The 19181-nt window shown below is 42.2% G+C and overlaps 1 protein-coding gene across 1 annotated transcript in view; it reads right to left on the bottom strand.

Annotated features, from left to right (window-relative positions):
* VAT1L (vesicle amine transport 1 like) overlaps nt 1–19181 on the bottom strand; it is a 676099-nt gene that overhangs the window by 218216 nt on the left and 438702 nt on the right. Inside the window, exon 4 of the mRNA XM_053699561.1 lies at nt 10567–10709. Within this exon, the coding sequence (XP_053555536.1) occupies nt 10567–10709 (143 nt within the window). The remainder of the gene's footprint in view (nt 1–10566; nt 10710–19181) is intronic.

The following is a 19181-nucleotide window of genomic DNA, read 5'->3' as shown; positions in this document are numbered from 1 at the left end:
GCAAAAGTAGAGACAGCTTCCTCACTTAGGAATGTTTTCCCAAAGTTCCAAACTAGTATCTGGAAAAGGAAACAATGTTTATCTTTTTTTTTTGGAGGAGGAGGAAAGAGAAACAGAATCCAAGTTTGTCCCATTATTCGGAAATCATTTCCATGACAAGGACAGGAACAGTAAAAACTCAATAGACTTATCTGGCTGTTTTACAGAACTAACCTCAGCAGGAAGGGAATCCTGAACCCTTAAGGTCTCTTAAACTTTCTTAAATGAAGATCGAGTATACTCAAGCTTCAAATGAGAAATGAGATTCTCACGTTTCTGATTAGAATTTGCGGACAATTTTCAGAGGGCATTATACCCCTAGAAGGAGAATAAAAGAGATTAGACTCCATCTGAATTGGCCTGATATCCAGAGGGACAGTAGTAACCTCACCTCTAGCTGATGACTTAGAAGAAATGTATGTACGCTTATGCCTTCCAAGAGGTGGCATAAAGACCATAATCTCAGAAACGAGGTTTGAGAAGGAGAGTATACTCTCAGAACCCAAAGGAAGAGTAAACCCTCTTCCAAACAATGGAGCAAGTTGAAAGGAAAATCTATACCCTAGCAGACTAAGCTAACAGGTTAGACTCAACAAGCTCACACATCCAGAGGAGACTGCTCAAACGCAGTTCCTTAGACCGCTCGGCTATCGTGACCTGCACACCCACACTCAGCTGGACCAACCCAGCCTCCGGGATCCAAGACAGAGAAACAAAAGAATCCCAAAACAGGTACAAGAACGAGCATAAGGATAGCACAGCCATCTCCACAGAGCACAAGTACAACCCGACTCTGAAACAGACAACAATGCCATAGACCTAAGGATCTATCAAAATAAAGGCCCAACAAGTCTGCTTGGAGCCAGCAAGACCCTAGGGGGAATCAATCCCACGCTTTCGCCTCCAATCCAGGAGAAGCCCCAAGAAAGGACTCTATCTCCATAGGGAGGAGAATATCCCCTAAAGAAAAGGTATGATGCCGCAAGGGCAACAACTGTCCTCAAGGCCCGAAGGCACCGGCTAATGGGAAGTGAAATTCCCAACACAGATGTCCTAGAAAAGGACCCCCCTACAAGTAGCTTGCCAAGCAGAGGCACAGCCAACCCATTCGCCTGCCGAGCAGGGAATCCACGGGAACACTGGCAAGCTGACCAGGGGAATGTAACCCTAAGGTGCACCATAAATTCGACATCCAGCGCCAGCAGCTGGTTATGAACCAACCACCCTTGAGGTTAACCACCAGTTGACATGGGCCACTCAGTGGCAAAGAGTAAAAAAATCCTCACCAACCATGACCAGGTGAGGTAGATGGAGCAAGGACATAGCCCAAGTTCCCACTACAGTGGAACACCCCGACCAGCCCTGAGATCCAAGATTCCTAAACTACCCAAGACTGGGTCAGTAAAAAAGCCAAGCAAAGCATCAGCAACCGGAAGTCTCAGGGAGAAAAACAGGTCCGGGCACCTAATAGTTCAGGCAAACCTTACCCAAGAACGAAACACCCCAACCGGCCAAAAAGCAAGACACAAGGGTATGGATGCATATCCAGAGAATCCAGATATCGAGAAGAACTCGAAAGCTCCGACCAAAGGAAGGAACCACCCTTAGCTAAAGTCCAACGCTCCAAGAAGCAAGGCTAGAAGTCGAATGAAGATATTTCTCAGATCCTCAGGACAACCAAGGGATACCTCGAGGTCCAAAAAATCCTACTAGCAGGACTAGTCTCCCTAACACCTACACACAAGCAGAGGACACAAGGAAGAGAAGGCACTAAGCCTACCCAGCTCCGGAAAACTCTGAGCTAAACAAAAGTCCCCGCAGGGAACAGCCATCACCCAGAAACACAGATCCCTAAAATGAGATCCACTCAACAGGAGGCAATGGAAGGAGCCCCAAAGGCCTCTTTATAACTCAGTCAAGAGTAAGAGCTGCATCTAGATATACTAGAAACAGCTACGTGTACACCTGCAATGTGTCGAGAGCTGCAACAGGTTTCAACTGCAAACCTTCCACATGCTAGACAGCTATCCTGTACAAGCTGTTGAATCAAGCCCAAAAGGATACATCCAGAGGCCAAAATAATGAAGGCTAAACCACTCAATAGCGGTAAGGGGCATTAAGCCCTCCCACCCTCCACCACATGGGGGAGGAAACTCTAAAATCTGATGTCAGATAGAGTGACGCAGCGTAAAAACTCACCTACCCAGTCATTTATAACTCGCGAACCCCGCGAACCTGAGCACTCGGCGCTTCTACCGAACCAGCCGAGCTGAACAGCTCCACGTGTCTGAACAGCCACAAAACCGAACAAACCCAACAGGACCAGCCTGCACCTAGGGTGTCAACCGGCAAGCTGAGTAAATTTTCCCTCGTAGGGAAAAAAACAGAAACAGACATTTTTAACAGAGGAATAACATGTCCAACAACTTCCGAAGAAGTAATAAAGAGTATCAATCCCAGACGGTTCCCGAAGGAAACAAAAACGAATAAAAGACATTCCATCGGATATAAATAAAATATAAGGCAACCCGGAGGTCAACGCCCAAAAAAACACAGGCCTACCCGCAGGACCAGCCAAACGGAGCCCTATCACACAAAACTGGGAAAGATCTCAAACAAATGACAATCAGGAGATTACTTCATCCCCACATCTCTAATGAGGTGCACCATTCGGATTATCAGACTGAAAATCCCTGTATCTGGTAACGATAGGGTCATTCAATAACTGAAAAACATGTCTGAGGCGCGCAAACCTGTAACGGAAGGCACAATACTCAGGGAGAGATACCCCCACGGGGAACTGTAGAGGCCCCCCCCCCAGGCAGAAGGCACAGGACAATAGGGCACAAGCACATTTTCAAATAAACGTCTGGACTCTGCAGACAGACAATCGCCAACATGATGTGGAAGCGAAAACGTGCTGCAACCTCCGGGGGAAACACGCCACCCCGCATGGAAGAACCATAAACTGGGTTACCAGCATGTGCAGAAGAATGATTTGGTAGGGAACACGCCTCTCGGAGGACAGGAACCCCAGGCGGATGGCTCAGCAGTCCCTGGAGTCCCCGAGCCTAAGGAACCAGGTACTCTAAAATGGTAAACGGAACAAAACTGGATGACAGGCGTCAACGAGGCCACTCTGGATTCATCACCGGACACAGAATCTGAAATCAAAATAGTCCTCTGTAACTGAATCTGAAATGAACAGAGTCTCAGCATCAGAATCCTCCATTACTGGGTAGAGGATATTTAAATATGGACTAAAGTAGTGAAAAAACTAAAACGGCACCTGACACCCCCAATGGCTGGGGCACTCAAAACCTCCTATAACCAGACCCCAGCAGACTAGAAAATTTCCTTCGCCACGTGGTCGGGAATGCGGAAATGGAACAACAGAAAGTTCCAACCACGAGTCCAGTAAACATTGCACATAAGCAGGTTGAATCACATAACAAACATGATTATAAAACCCCCCCTGTTCAATATCCCCCCTCAGGAGATATTAACCCTCGATTCCCAGATACTAAAAGAGACTCACTGAGACCCTTATGTTATAAGTTAGACCCGCAAGGTGGTAGGCTCTCGGGAAAGAGTGTGATGGATAGTAGCATTGCCTCCGCCATGGACTTGAGAGAAGAAAGCAGGCAGCAAAGCGAAGCTCGACAACGTTGATTCCTCGAGGAGCTGTTAATATGAGTCGGGATGGTTTCGCAGAAAGAAACTCCCTGCATCTCCGGACTCTAACTTTCATCCAAGCCCTCACTGAGAGACTGACAAGACTACTTAAAACTCCTGTCCCATGCCGAAGAGTACTACCCTTCATAAGAGAGAAAAACAAAAATAAAAAATTCTGACACTTCTCTTCCATCCTCCTGGGACGAATGGGAAATAATGACTGGGGGATGAGGGGAGTGGGAGGAGTATTTAAGCCTTTGGCTGGGTTGTCTTTGCCTCCTCCTGGTGGCCAGGTTCTTATTTCCCAAAAGGAATGAATGCAGCTGTGGACTGTTTTCATTTAAGAAGAAAATAAGGCCCCTACTTATCAAGCCGTCGACTTTCTAGCATTCGCCGTCACCAATACGCTCGCCTAAGATCGCCTAACATCGCTGCCGCGGACCTGTATACGGTCGCCAAAATTATCAAGAAAGCTGTCAAAAAGCTGTGCACCAAGTACGGTGCGATGAGCAGCGGACTGTTGTTAACTAATAGTCATTGATCTCGCTGCTCATCGGCTTATTCGCAGCTTTCTTGCTACCCTGTCACTAAGCACCCACATTAAACTATAGTGTTTTACCCCCTATACCGCCGTTCCCGGACCCCGCCGCAACTAAATAAAGTTATTAAAGGGACAGTCTAGTCAAAATTAAACTTTCATGATTCAGATAAGGCATGCATTTTTAAACAACTTTCCAGTTTACTTCTATTATCTAATTTGCTCAATTCTTTAGATATCCTTTGTTGAAGAAATAGAAATGCACATGTGTGAGCCAATCACACAAGGCCTCTAGGTGCAGCAACCAATCAGCAGCTACTGAGCATATCTAGATATGCTTTTCAGCAAGTGATATCAAGAGAATGAAGCAAATTAGATAATAAACGTAAATTAGAAAGTTGTTTAAAATGACATGCTCTTTCTAAATCACAAAAGAAAAAATTGGCTTTCATGTCCCTTTAACCCCTAAACCGCCGCTCCTGGAGCCCACAGCCACTAAATAAAATGTTTAACCACTAAACCGTCGCTCCCGGACCACGCCACAACTAAATAAAATGTTTAACCCCTAAACCGCCGCTCACGGACCCCGCCGCCACCTACATTATATGTATTAACCCCTAAACCGCCGCTCCCGGACCCCGCTGCAACGACATAAAATGTTTAACCCCTAAACCTCCACTCACCACCTACATTAAATTTATTAACCCCTAATCTGACCCCCTACACCGCCGCCACCTACATTACATTTATTAACCCCTAATCTCCCGCCACCAACGTCGCCGCCACTATATTAAATGTATTAACCCCTAAACCTAAGTCTAACCCTAACACCTACTAATTTAAATATAATTTAAAATAATCTAAATAAATTATTCCTATTTAAAACTAAATACTTACCTATAAAATAAACCCTAAGATAGCTTCAATATAACTAATAGTTACATTGTAGCTATTTTAGGATTTATTTTTATTTTACAGGCAACTTTGTATATATTTTAACTAGGTAGAATAGTTATTAAATAGTTATTAACTATTTAATAACTACCTAGCTAAAATAAATACAAATATACATGTAAAATAAAACCTAACCTAAGTTACAATTACACCTAACACTACACTATAATTAAATAAATTAACTAAATTAATTAAAATAAAATAAAATTAACTAAATGACAGAAAATAAAAAAAAATAATCTAATCCCCCTAATAAAATAAAAAAAAAAAACCAAAATAATAAAAATCCCTACCCTACACTAAATTACAAATAGCCCTTAAAAGGGCTTTTTGCGGGGCATTGCCCCAAAGTAATCAGCTCTATTACCTGTAAAAAAATATACAATACCCCCCCAACATTACAACCCACCACCCACACACCCAACCCTACTCTAAAACCCACCCAACCCCCCTTAATAAAACCTAACACTACCCCCTTGAAGATCACCTTGAGACGTCTTCACCCAACCGGGCAGAAGTGGTCCTCCAGAGGGGCAGAAGTCTTCATCCGATCCGGCCAGAAGAGGTCCTCCAGTCTTTATCCAGGCGGCATCTTCTATCTTCATTCATCTGATGAGGAGCAGCTCCATCTTGAAGACATCCGAAGCGGAGCATTCATCCAGACCGACGACTACCCAACGAATGACGGTTCCTTTAAATGACATCATCCAAGATGGCGTCCCTTGAATTCCGATTGGCTGATAGGATTCTATCAGCCAATCGGAATTAAGGTAGGAAAAATCCTATTGGCTGATGCAATCAGTCAATAGGATTGAAGTTCAATCCTATTGGCTGATCCAATCAGCCAATAGAATGCGAGCTCAATCCTATCTTCAAGGGGGTAGTGTTAGGTTTTATTAAGGGGGAATTGGGTGTGTTTTAGAGTAGGGTTGGGTGTGTGGGTGGTGGGTTGTAATGTTGGGGGGGTATAGTATTTTTTTTTACAGGTAATAGAGTTGATTACTTTGGGGCAATGCCCCGCAAAAAGCCCTTTTAAAGGCTATTTGTAATTTAGTATAAGGTAGGGATTTTTATTATTTTTATTTTTTATTTTTATTTTATTATGGGGATTAGATTAGGTGTAATTAGTTTAAAAATCTTGTAATTATTTTATTATTTTCTGCAATTTAGTGTTTTTTTCGTACTTTAGTTTATTTAATTTAATTAATTGTAGTTAGTTTAGGTAATTTATTTAAGTATAGTGTAGTGTTAGGTGTAATTGTAACTTAGGTTAGGGTTTATTTTACAGGTAAATTTGTCTTTATTTTAACTAGGTAGTTATTAAATAGTTAATAACTATTTAATAACTATTCTACCTAGTTAAAATAAATGCAAAGTTGCCTGTAAAATAAAAATAAAACCTAAGCTAGATACAAATGTAACTATTAGTTATATTGTAGCTAGCTTAGGGTTTATTTCATCAGTAAGTATTTAGTTTTAAATAGGAATAATTTATTTGATTGTAGTAATTTTATTTCGTTTTATTTAAATTATATTTAAGTTATGGGGGTGTTAGGGTTAGACTTAGGTTTAGGGGTTAATACATTTAATATAGTTGCAGCGACGTTGGGGGCAGCAGATTAGGGGTTAATAAATGTAGGTAGGTGTCGGCGATGTTAGGGACGGCAGATTAGGGGTTAATAAATGTAGGTAGGTGGCGGCGATGTTAGGGGCGGCAGATTAGGGTTAATAATATTTAACTAGTGTTTGCGATACGGGAGTGCGGCGGTTTAGGGGTTAATATGTTTATTATAATGGCGGCAACATTGGGAGCGGCAGATTAGGGTTAATAAATGTAGGTAGGTGGCGGTGATGTTAGGGGCGTCAGATTAGGGGTTAATAATATTTAACTAGTGTTTGCGATGCGGGAGTGCGGCGGTTTAGGGGTTAATATGTTTATTATTGTGCCGGCGATGTCGGGAGCGGCAGATTATGGGGTTAATAATTTATTATAGTGTTTGCGATGGGGGAGGGCCTCGGTTTAGGGGTTAATAGGTAGTTTATGGGTGTTAGTGATCGTTTTAGCACTTTAGTTATGAGTTTTATGTTACAGCTTTGTAGTGTAACACTCATAACTACTGACTTTAGATTGCGTTACGAATCTTGCGGGATAGGCTGTACCGCTCACTTTTTGGCCTCCAAGAAAAAGCTTGAAGTCCAATTGAAAAAAGACATTACGCAAATTGCGTAAGTTAATTTACGGTACGGCGAAAGTGTGCGGTACAGCTTTTTTGACAAGACTCGTAATAGCAGCGGTAGTGAAAAAGCAGCGTTATAACCCATAACGCTGCTTTTTTGCTAATAACGCAAAACTCGTAATCTAGCCGATATTTAGTAATTTAGTGTGAATAGCCACAAAGCGAGGTATTAGTACAATGCAAAATTAGCACACACTAGTACTGTCCACTATAAACCTATATAAATATAAATACTCTACTGTTCAAGGATGCATACAACCTATGCTAACCTTACTTTATACCAGTTCTACTCCTCCATTGCTATCCCCTGAACCCCCTTAGCATGTAAGCCTAAGAGTCCAGCTGTTTGTAGATCACCTTCTTAAGAGTGGATTACAACAGTGCAACTATTGGCAGGGCCCTCTACCCATTTGATCCCTTTATTGTTTTGTTGTACTCCCCTTTGTTTATAGCGCTTCGAGGCTGGAGTGCAGTGGTTTAGAGGTTAATATGTTTATTATAGTGGCGGTGATGTCCGGTCGGCAGATTAGGGGTTAAAAAATGTATTTAAGTGTTTGCGATGTGGGGTGGGGGGGGGGGGCTCGGTTTAGGGGTTTATAGGTAGTTTATGGGTGTTAGTGTACTTTTTAGCACTTTAGTTAAGAGTTTTATGTTACGGTGTTAGCCCATAAAACTCTTAACTACTGACTTTTAAATGCGGTATCAGTCTTGACAGGAGAGGCTGTACCGCTCACTTCTTTCAAGACTAGTAATACCGGCGTTAGGAAAATCCCATTGAAAAGATAGGAAACGCAATTGACGTAAGGGGATTTGCGGTATGCTCGAGTCGCGGAAGAAAAGTGAGTGGTAAACCTGTACCTGCCAGACTCATAATACCAGCGGGCGTTAAAAAGCAGCGTTGGGACCTCTCAACGCTGCTTTTAAGGCTAACGCAAGACTCGTAATCTAGCCGATCGCGATTTATTTTTAGAGTGCACTGTTTATCTTTCATTTGATGCTCTGCTGAGCCAGGGTGCAGCTCTAGGTATGAGCTTTATAATTAATGCAGTGCAGTTTACATATTTTGTATGTGTGTGTGTCTGAGTTTTTGAGTATGTGTATGAGTGTTTTTGTGTGTGTGCCTGAGTGTTTTGTGTGTGTGTGTCTGAGTGTATTTGTGTGTGTGTGTGTCAGAGTATTTTTGTGTGTGTGTCTAAGTGTTTGTGTGTGTGCCTGAGTGTTTTTGTGTGAGTGTCTGAGTGTATTTGTGTGTGTGTGTGTCAGAGTGTTTTTGTGTGTGTGCCTAAGTGTTTGTGTGTGTCTGAGTGTTTTTGTGTGTGTGTGTTTTTGTGTGTGTGTCCGAGTGTTTTTTTATGTGTGTCTGAGTGTTTGTATGTGTGTGTGCCTGTGTTTTTGTGTGTGTCTGCTTGTGTCTGCTTTCTGTCCATTGAAAAAGTTTGCCTTTTTTATGAAATCCTCTTATTGCAGTAAAAAAAAACATTACTGGGGGGTGACACCATAACTTACTGCACCGGGTGACACCAACCCTAGTGACGCCACTGGAAGTGGTACTTCTGTAATGCCAGTCTTGCTTGACTTTGCTCTTAGAGTATAATACAGAGGGACAGAGAAAGAGATATATAACATTTAACACATATCTCCAATTCAAGTGTCTACAAGCTATGGCTGCTATTTTTAATGCAGTTTTATTTGTTGTAATACAGTGATCTTCCCTGGTCCTTTTTAATGGGTGCACCAATGGCTGATTTTACTGACTACCCAGCTAAAATTTTAGCCAAAAATAAGCTAAAAATAGCTAATATTAAACTGTAGTTCATAGTGAAGTAGGAGACACACTATTTGAGTTGTGTCCCCCACATTACAATAAGTGGCACACTATGTAAGCTCTGTTCCCCAAATTACAGCATGTGACACATTAGTTATGTTCCCCACGCTCTACTCTGCGAAAAGCAATGTTTATTGCCCAAAATTATCATTAAATGAATAAATGTTAAATTATGCAATTAGTTTGTGCTTTGGATAGCAGAAAATTTTATAATATTACAAATCATTACACTGTCCTCACTATGGCTGGCAAAATGTTATGTGGAGAACAATGTAATATATATTTTCTTTCCATGCTGCAGTCTTCTGGAGGCAGTATTGCTTGAGTTCCTGTACCCAATCCCAGGGCTGGAAATTACCATTACACCACTTGTCCTGAACCAATAAGGAACCGCAGAGTAAGAGAGTAAGTAAGACCTTCTCCTGTATTTAAGACTGGCATGACCCTCTGGCATATAGAGGAATCGTACAAACCCTTTGGGTGCTTTTTTTTAATCATTATATTGTAATGTATGTGTCTTTCTTTCATACCCAGAGCATTGCAAGATAAACAGCTCTCAGACTAAAATTTGCCCTTTTTTTAAATTCTGACAAGATGTCTTAGATAATCTCATCATACCACAGAGCTTTGGATCATTAAGCCCTGAGTGCACTAGTAACTTTTCCCTTGACTGGTAAGCTGTAGTACATTTTTACACACATGCCAATAAGTAGTTAGGAGCACAGACCCATAAGACTTTAATGTTGGTACAGTTCCTGCTTCTAGAAGGAAAAAAATGCTAAGCCGAATAAAGGGTTGGAAGTAAACATATAATAGAATGCAGAATAGCAATATTTTTTTTTAATAAAAATGCAACAATAGCTCTCATATGCTGGACTGAAAGAGATGCATACAAATATATGAATCTATTTTATACCCCATTGAATTACTTGTATGGTTAACAATACATTTAATTCTGGCACAACACGACAGCAACTCTCCAAGACTTGTTTAAAAATAACTTTCTTTTCACTTCACGTAACAATTGTAACTTGATTTCTCTACAGTTTCCAGTTATGTTTTCAATGATTACCAGTGCATGTGTACAACAAGTTCTCACATAAAATATTACTTAAATATAGAAATGTTATCATCCTTTTATGTTTCTTAGTATTATGTTAATGATGATCAATAAAATAATCAAAAGTAACAGAAAAAGAGTAACTGTGTTAACTGTAATAATCATAAAGAAACAGTTCTAACAATTATTTGTGAAGTGATGCCAATATCAATAAAATTTGATTGAATATTCAACTTACTTTTTTACTTCTTGGACATAATCTGCATTTCTGTCAAAGAGGTGACTAAGAGAATTTTTAATGGCTTCATGTTTAAAGGATGAAGCTGTTCCAAAGACGCGGACGTTGGGGACTGTTGAACAGAGCTGCGCCACTGCTTGACCCTGAAAAACAGAATGAAGAAATATTTTTATTGCTTTATTCTATACTTCCATTAATGTCTGAACGCTGCAAATTTCTAATACCATTATTATTATTATTAACGTACACAGGGGCCGATTTATCATTGGTCTGTCCGACATGATCCGCTCATCGGATCATGTCCAACAGACATTGATGAATACCGACAGCATACGCTGTCGACATTTATCATTGCACCAGCAGTTCTTGTGAATTGCTTGTGAAATGCCGCCCCCTGCAGATTCGTGGCCAATTGGCCATTAGCGGATTGATGTCCGCAGCCTCAGCAGGTGGATCAGTTAAGGAGCAGCGGTCTTAAGAAGACAGGGGCATCAGGGGCTATTCGCCGTTGATAAATCGGCCCCACAGTGTGCAATCTGGTAATGCACGTCCATGGTAAAACCGAATTACCAGAGAATGTTTAACGTGGCCGACATCCCTTTAACACACCCTATACTTTCAATGGATAGTGAGGGCCGCACAAAAAAACTGTGTTAATATTACAAGTTGTGAGTTATGTGTTGTACTTGAGCGCTAAAAAATTTAGCACAACTTGAGACCTAGGGGCCGATTTAAAAAGGGCCGAATGGCCCCTAATCGCCCAGATTCCGCGCAAGCCTTCAAGCTCCCCGGAAACAGCAGTTAAGAAGCTGCTCTTTAACTTGTCTGCCACCTCTGAGGCGGCGGACAGCAATCAACCTGATCAGATAGATTGACACCCCCTGCTTACGGCCGATTGTCCGAGCAGACATGATTCGCTACAGCAAATCATGTCTGCTTGGCCACCTGAAGTAATGTTTTAGGGGCTTGAATAAAAGAATCACAAAACATTATACACAAAACTATTATACACATACACACACATATATATATATATATATATATATATATATATATATATATATATATATACTGTATATATACAGTATATACACACATATTAAATATAAAATACAAGTTTATTATTGAAATAAATGTAAAAAAGTGTTTTAAAAGGATGTGATATATGACAAGGTGTTTGATTGGAAAGGGCTTCCCGATTTCCAGATATTAGCATGCCTGAGCAAAAACTGTTTACTTTCAACTTGTAATATGAGCGCAAGAATAGGATTTAACATTAGCAGTGTTAGAATTCAATAGCAATAATATTTTAGCTCTTCACTTCCTATGCTGCTACAGATTCAAATAAACCTCTGCTGGTTTATATTATCTAAGAATTCTGAACAAAAACCATAAAACCGAATAGCAAGTTGAGTTATGAGAAATTGGATTAAACAAAGGTAATTTACAGTTTTTATATACAATTTTGGTAGCCTAAGCTCACGGTTTCCTAAATAACATCCTCTGGGGCCCATTTATCAAGCTCCGTATGAAGCTTGAGGGCCCGTGTTTCTATCGAGCCCGCAGGCTCGCCAGAAACACCAATTATGAAGCAGCAGTCTAAAGACCGCTGTTCCATAACTGTCGGCCTGCTCTGAGCAGGAGGACAGACATTGCCGCAATTCAACCTGATTGAGTACGATCGGGTTGATTGACACCCCCTACTGGCAGCCGATTGGCTGCAAATCTGAAGGGGGCGGCATTGCACCAGCAGCTCACAAGAGCTGCTGGTGCAATGCTGAATACGGAGAGCGTATTGCTCTCCGCATTCAGCGAGGTCTGTTGGACCTGATCCACACTGTCGGATCAGGTCCGACAGACCATTGTTAAATAGGCCCCTCTGTCTCCATTGCTATTCTAAAAATAAAAATTGTATTTAAAATTTAGCAGCCAATTAGAAAATGTAGTGACTATCTTAGGGGCCCGAAGCAAACTTCTGATTCCCAGGATTTGTCAAGGACTGCTATATTATAGTGTCACTAAAGCACAAGAGAATTCTCTTAATAATTTACTTAGGATAAAATAGGAGTTGTATATATTTTTAGGGAATTCCCATCACTATGGTTCAAGATACAACCGAGGTAGAAAAAGTGCAATACTTTGTGATATATTAAATGTTGCATGTTTACTTAAAGGGACAATTAAGTCAAGATTACTATGCAAACATTTTTTTACCCCTTAAAGGGATATGAAGCCCACATTTTTTCTTTCATGGTTCAGATAGAGCATGTAATTTTAAACAACTTTCCAATTAATTTATATTATCTTATTTGCTTTGATTTGGTATCCTTTGATGAAAACAACACCTAGGTAGGTTCTTGTGCTGGAAGTTATCTGCTGATTGGTGGTAGCACATATATGTCTCCTGTCATTGACCTACTGACATGTTCACCTAGCTCCCAGTAGTGCATTGCTGCTCCTTCAATAAAAGATATCACGAGAATGAAGCAAAATAGATAATAAGTGAAAGGGCATCTTTGGCACTTTAAAACAAGGCCTTGGTTTTGAGCCCCCAAGCCAGCTGCACCTATAATTAGCCAGGTGTGGCTGGTTACCTCATAGCCCACGTGGCTAGGAATTATAAGTCCCAGTATGCTGTGGGATCAGTCACTACATATTTACTTCTTAACAGTGATACACTACACTTGAGAAAAAACATAAATAATGCTTACCAGATCATTTCTTTCCTTCTGTATGAGGAGAGTCCACGCCTTCATTCCTTACTTGTAGGAATTCAGAACCTGGCCACCAGGAGGAGTCAAAGACACCCCAGCCAAAGGCTTAAAGGGACACTAAACCCAATTTTTTTCTTTCATGATTCAGATAGAACATGCAATTTTAAGCAACTTTCCAATTTACTTCTATTATCAATTTTGCTTCGTTCACTTGCTATCTTTATTTGAAAAAGAAGGCATCTCAGCTAAGATGCCAGCAAATTTTTGGTTCAGACCCATGGACAGCACTTGTTTATTGGTGCTGTCCAATCAGCAAGAACAACCCAGGTTGTTCACCAAATATGGGCCGGCATCTAAACTTACATTCTTGCTTTTCAAATAAACATACCAAGAGAATTAAGAACATTTGATAATAGGAGTAAATTAGAAAGTTGTTTAAAATTGCATGCTCTTCCTGAACCACGAAAGAAAAATTTTGGGTTCAGTGTCCCTTTAAATACCTCTCTCACTTCCCTCATAACCCAGTCATTCTGCCAAGGGAACAGGGAACAGTAGGAGAAATATCAGGGTATAAATTGTGCCATAAGAATAAAAAACAAACAAAAAAAACTTTTGTCCGTCCATCTGAGAAATACGGGCGTTGGTCGTGGACTCTCCTCATACAGAAGGAAAGGAAATTATCTGGTATGCATAATTTATGTTTTCCTTCTTAATATGAGGAGAGTCGACGGCTTCATTCCTTACTTGTGGGAAACATATACCCAAGCTCTAGAGGACATTAAATAAACAGGAGGGTAAAAAGAGAGGAGGACCCTATTCTGAGGGCACCACAGCTCGCAAAACCTTTCTCCCAAAAGCTGCTTCAGCCGAAGCAAAAACGTCAAACTTGTAAAATTTAGAAAAGGTATGTAAGGAGGACCAGCTAGCCGCCCTACAAATCTGATCCATAGAGGCCTCATTCTTGAAGGCTCAAGAGGAAGCCACTGCTCTAGTTGAATGAGCCTTAATCCTCTGAGGAGGCTTATGTCCCGCTGTCTCATAAGCTAAGCAAACAATACTATTTAAACAAAAAGATAAGGAAGTGGATGAGGCTTTCTGCCCCCTATGCTTCCCAGAATAGACAACAAACAAAGAAAAAGTCTGTCTAAACTCCTTCGTAGCCCGAAGATAGAACTTCAAGGCCAGAACCACATCTAAATTATGAAGTAACTGTTCCTTCGAAGAAGAAGGATTAGGACACAAGGAAGGAACCACAATCTCCTGATTGAAGTTGCAATCTGAAAGGACCTTAGGAAGAAAACCAAACCCAGTACGAAGAACAGCCTTATCAGCATGAAATACTAGGTATGGAGGCTCACATTGCAAGGCAGCCATTTCAGAGACTCTGTGCGTCAAAGCAATAGCCAGTAGAAAAAACAGAATTTATGTTTACCTGATAAATTACTTTCTCCAACGGTGTGTCCGGTCCACGGCGTCATCCTTACTTGTGGGATATTCTCTTCCCCAACAGGAAATGGCAAAGAGCCCAGCAAAGCTGGTCACATGATCCCTCCTAGGCTCCGCCTACCCCAGTCATTCGACCGACGTTAAGGAGGAATATTTGCATAGGAGAAACCATATGATACCGTGGTGACTGTAGTTAAAGAAAATAAATCATCAGACCTGATTAAAAAACCAGGGCGGGCCGTGGACCGGACACACCGTTGGAGAAAGTAATTTATCAGGTAAACATAAATTCTGTTTTCTCCAACATAGGTGTGTCCGGTCCACGGCGTCATCCTTACTTGTGGGAACCAATACCAAAGCTTTAGGACACGGATGAAGGGAGGGAGCAAATCAGGTCACCTAAATGGAAGGCACCACGGCTTGCAAAACCTTTCTCCCAAAAAATAGCCTCAGAAGAAGCAAAAGTATCAAACTTGTAAAATTTGGTAAAAGTGTGCAGTGAAGACCAAGTCGCTGCCCTACATATCTGATCAACAGAAGCCTCGTTCTTGAAGGCCCATGTGGAAGCCACAGCCCTAGTGGAATGAGCTGTGATTCTTTCAGGAGGCTGCCGTCCGGCAGTCTCGTAAGCCAATCTGATGATGCTTTTAATCCAAAAAGAGAGAGAGGTAGAAGTTGCTTTTTGACCTCTCCTGTTACCAGAATAAACAACAAACAAGGAAGATGTTTGTCTAAAATCCTTTGTAGCATCTAAATAGAATTTTAGAGCGCGAACAACATCCAAATTGTGCAACAAACGTTCCTTCTTCGAAACTGGTTTCGGACACAAAGAAGGCACGACTATCTCCTGGTTAATGTTTTTGTTAGAAACAACTTTTGGAAGAAAACCAGGTTTAGTACGTAAAACCACCTTATCTGCATGGAACACCAGATAAGGAGGAGAACACTGCAGAGCAGATAATTCTGAAACTCTTCTAGCGGAAGAAATTGCAGCCAAAAACAAAACTTTCCAAGATAATAACTTAATATCAACGGAATGTAAGGGTTCAAACGGAACCCCCTGAAGAACTGAAAGAACTAAGTTGAGACTCCAAGGAGGAGTCAAAGGTTTGTAAACAGGCTTGATTCTAACCAGAGCCTGAACAAAGGCTTGAACATCTGGCACAGCTGCCAGCTCTTTGTGAAGTAACACAGACAAGGCAGAAATCTGTCCCTTCAAGGAACTTGCAGATAATCCTTTCTCCAATCCTTCTTGAAGAAAGGATAGAATCCTAGGAATCTTTACCTTGTCCCAAGGGAATCCTTTAGATTCACACCAACAGATATATTTTTTCCATATTTTGTGGTAAATTTTTCTAGTTACAGGCTTTCTGGCCTGAACAAGAGTATCAATAACAGAATCTGAGAACCCTCGCTTTGATAAGATCAAGCGTTCAATCTCCAAGCAGTCAGCTGGAGTAGGACCAGATTCGGATGTTCGAACGGACCTTGAACAAGAAGGTCTCGTCTCAAAGGTAGCTTCCATGGTGAATCCGATGACATATTCACCAGATCTGCCTACCAAGTCCTGCGTGGTTACGCAGGAGCTATCAAGATCACCTACGCCCTCTCCTGATTGATCCTGGCTACCAGCCTGGGGATGAGAGGAAACGGCGGGAATACATAAGCTAGGTTGAAGGTCCAAGGTGCTACTAGTGCATCTACTAGAGTCGCCTTGGGATCCCTGGATCTGGACCCGTAGCAAGGAACCTTGAAGTTCTAACGAGAGGCCATCAGATCCATGTCTGGAATGCCCCACAGTTGAGTGATTTGGGCAAAGATTTCCGGATGGAGTTCCCACACCCCCGGATGCAATGTCTGACGAATCAGAAAATCCGCTTCCCAAGTTTCCACTCCTGGGATGTGGATTGCAGACAGGTGGCAGGAGCGAGTCTCCGCCCATTGAATGACTTTGGTCACTTCTTCCATCGCCAGGGAACTCCTTGTTCCCCCCTGATGGTTGATGTACGCAACAGTCGTCATGTTGTCTGATTGAAACCGTATGAACTTGGCCCTCGCTAGCTGAGGCCAAGCCTTGAGAGCATTGAATATCGCTCTCAGTTCCAGAATATTTATCGGTAGAAGAGATTCTTCCCGAGACCAAAGACCCTGAGCTTTCAGGGATCCCCAGACCGCGCCCCAGCCCATCAGACTGGCGTCGGTCGTGACAATGACCCACTCTGGTCTGCGGGGGGTCACCCCTTGCGACAGGTTGTCCAGGGACAGCCACCAACGGAGTGAGTCTCTGGTCCTCTGATTTACTTGTATCTTCGGAGACAAGTCTGTATAGTCCCCATTCCACTGACTGAGCATACACAATTGAAATGGTCTTAGATGAATGCGCGCAAAAGGAACTATGTCCATTGGCGCTACCATCAAACCTATCACTTCCATGCACTGTGCTATGGAAGGAAGAGGAACGGAAGGAAGTATCCGACAAGAGTTTAGAAGTTTTGTTTTTCTGGTCTCTGTCAGAAAAATCCTCATTTCTAAGGAGTCTATTATTGTTCCCAAGAAGGGAACTCTTGTCGACGGAGATAGAGAACTCTTTTCCACGTTCACTTACCATCCGTGAGATCTGAGAAAGGCCAGGACTATGTCCGTGTGAGCCTTTGCTTGAGGAAGGGACGACGCTTGAATCAGAATGTCGTCCAAGTAAGGTACTACAGCAATGCCCCTTGGTCTTAGCACCGCCAGAAGGGACCCTAGTACCTTTGTGAAAATCCTTGGAACAGTGGCTAATCCGAAAGGAAGCGCCACGAACTGGTAATGCTTGTCCAGGAATGCGAACCTTAGGAACCGATGATGTTCCTTGTGGACAGGAATATGTAGATACGCATCCTTTAAATCCACCGTGGTCAAGAATTGACCTTCCTGGATGGAAGGATTGTTCGAATGGTTTCCATTTTGGACGATGGAACCTTGAGAAACTTGTTTAGGATCTTGAGATCTAAGATTGGTCTGAACGTTCCCTCTTTTTTGGGAACTACGAACAGATTGGAGTAGAACCCCATCCCTCGTTCTTTTAATGGAACAGGATGAATCACTTCCAGAAGATAACCTTGGAAGACTATTTCTAGCGCCCAAGGATCCAGAACATCTCTTGCCCAAGCCTGAGTGAAGAGAGAGAGTCTGCCCCCCACCAAATCCGGTCCCGGATCGGGGGCCCGCATCTCATGCTGTCTTGGGAGCAGTGGCAGGTTTCTTGGCCTGCTTTCCTTTGTTCCAGCCTTGCCTTGGTCTCCAGGCTGGATTGGCTTGAGAAGTATTACCCTCCTGCTTAGAGGACGTAGCACTTGGGGCTGGTCCGTTTCTGGGAAAGGGACGAAAATTAGGTTTATTTTTGGCCTTGAAAGACCTATTCTGAGGAAGGGCGTGGCCCTTGCCCCCAGTGATATCAGAGATAAACTCTTTCAAGTCAGGGCCAAACAGTGTTTTCCCCTTGAAAGGAATGTCAAACAATTTGTTCTTGGAAGACGCATCCGCTGACCAAGATTTTAACCAAAGCGCTCTGCGCGCCACAATAGCAAACCCAGAATTTTTCGCCGCTAATCTAGCCAATTGCAAGGTGGCGTCTAGGGTGAAAGAATTAGCCAATTTAAGAGCACGAATTCTGTCCATAATCTCCTCATAAGAAGAAGAATTACTAATAATCGCCTTTTCTAGCTCATCGCACCAGAAACACGCGGCTGTAGTGACAGGGACAATGCATGCAATTGGTTGTAGAAGGTAACCTTGCTGAACAAACATCTTTTTTAGCAAACCTTCTAATTTTTTATCCATAGGATCTTGGAAAGCACAACTATCTTCTATGGGTATAGTGGTGCGCTTGTTTAGAGTAGAAACCGCCCCCTCGACCTTGGGGACTGTCTGCCATAAGTCCTTTCTAGGGTCGACTATAGGAAACAATTTTTTAAATATGGGGGGAGGTACGAAAGGTACACCGGGCCTGTCCCATTCTTTATTAACAATGTACGCCACCCGCTTGAGTATAGGAAAAGCTTCGGGGGGCCCCGGGGCCTCTAGGAACTTGTCCATTTTACATAGTGTTTCTGGAATGACCAGATAATCACAATCATCCAAATTGGATAACACCTCCTTAAGCAGAGCGCGGAGATGTTCCAACTTAAATTTAAAAGTAATCACATCAGGTTCAGCTTGTTGAGAAATTTTTCCTGAATCTGAAATTTCTCCCTCAGACAAAACCTCCCTGGCCCCCTCAGACTGGTGTAGGGGCCCTTCAGAAACAATATCATCAGCGGCCTCATGCTCTTCAGTATTTTCTAAAACAGAGCAGTCGCGCTTTCGCTGATAAGTGGGCATATTGGCTAAAATGTTTTTGATAGAATTATCCATTACAGCCGTTAATTGTTGCATAGTAAGGAGTATTGGCACGCTAGATGTACTAGGGGCCTC

The sequence above is a fragment of the Bombina bombina genome, chromosome 1, assembly GCF_027579735.1.
Source record: "Bombina bombina isolate aBomBom1 chromosome 1, aBomBom1.pri, whole genome shotgun sequence".
NCBI classification, from domain to species: Eukaryota; Metazoa; Chordata; class Amphibia; order Anura; family Bombinatoridae; genus Bombina; species Bombina bombina.
The sequence above is the reverse complement of the archived record's forward strand: the minus strand, read 5'-3'. Positions and strand labels throughout refer to the sequence as shown.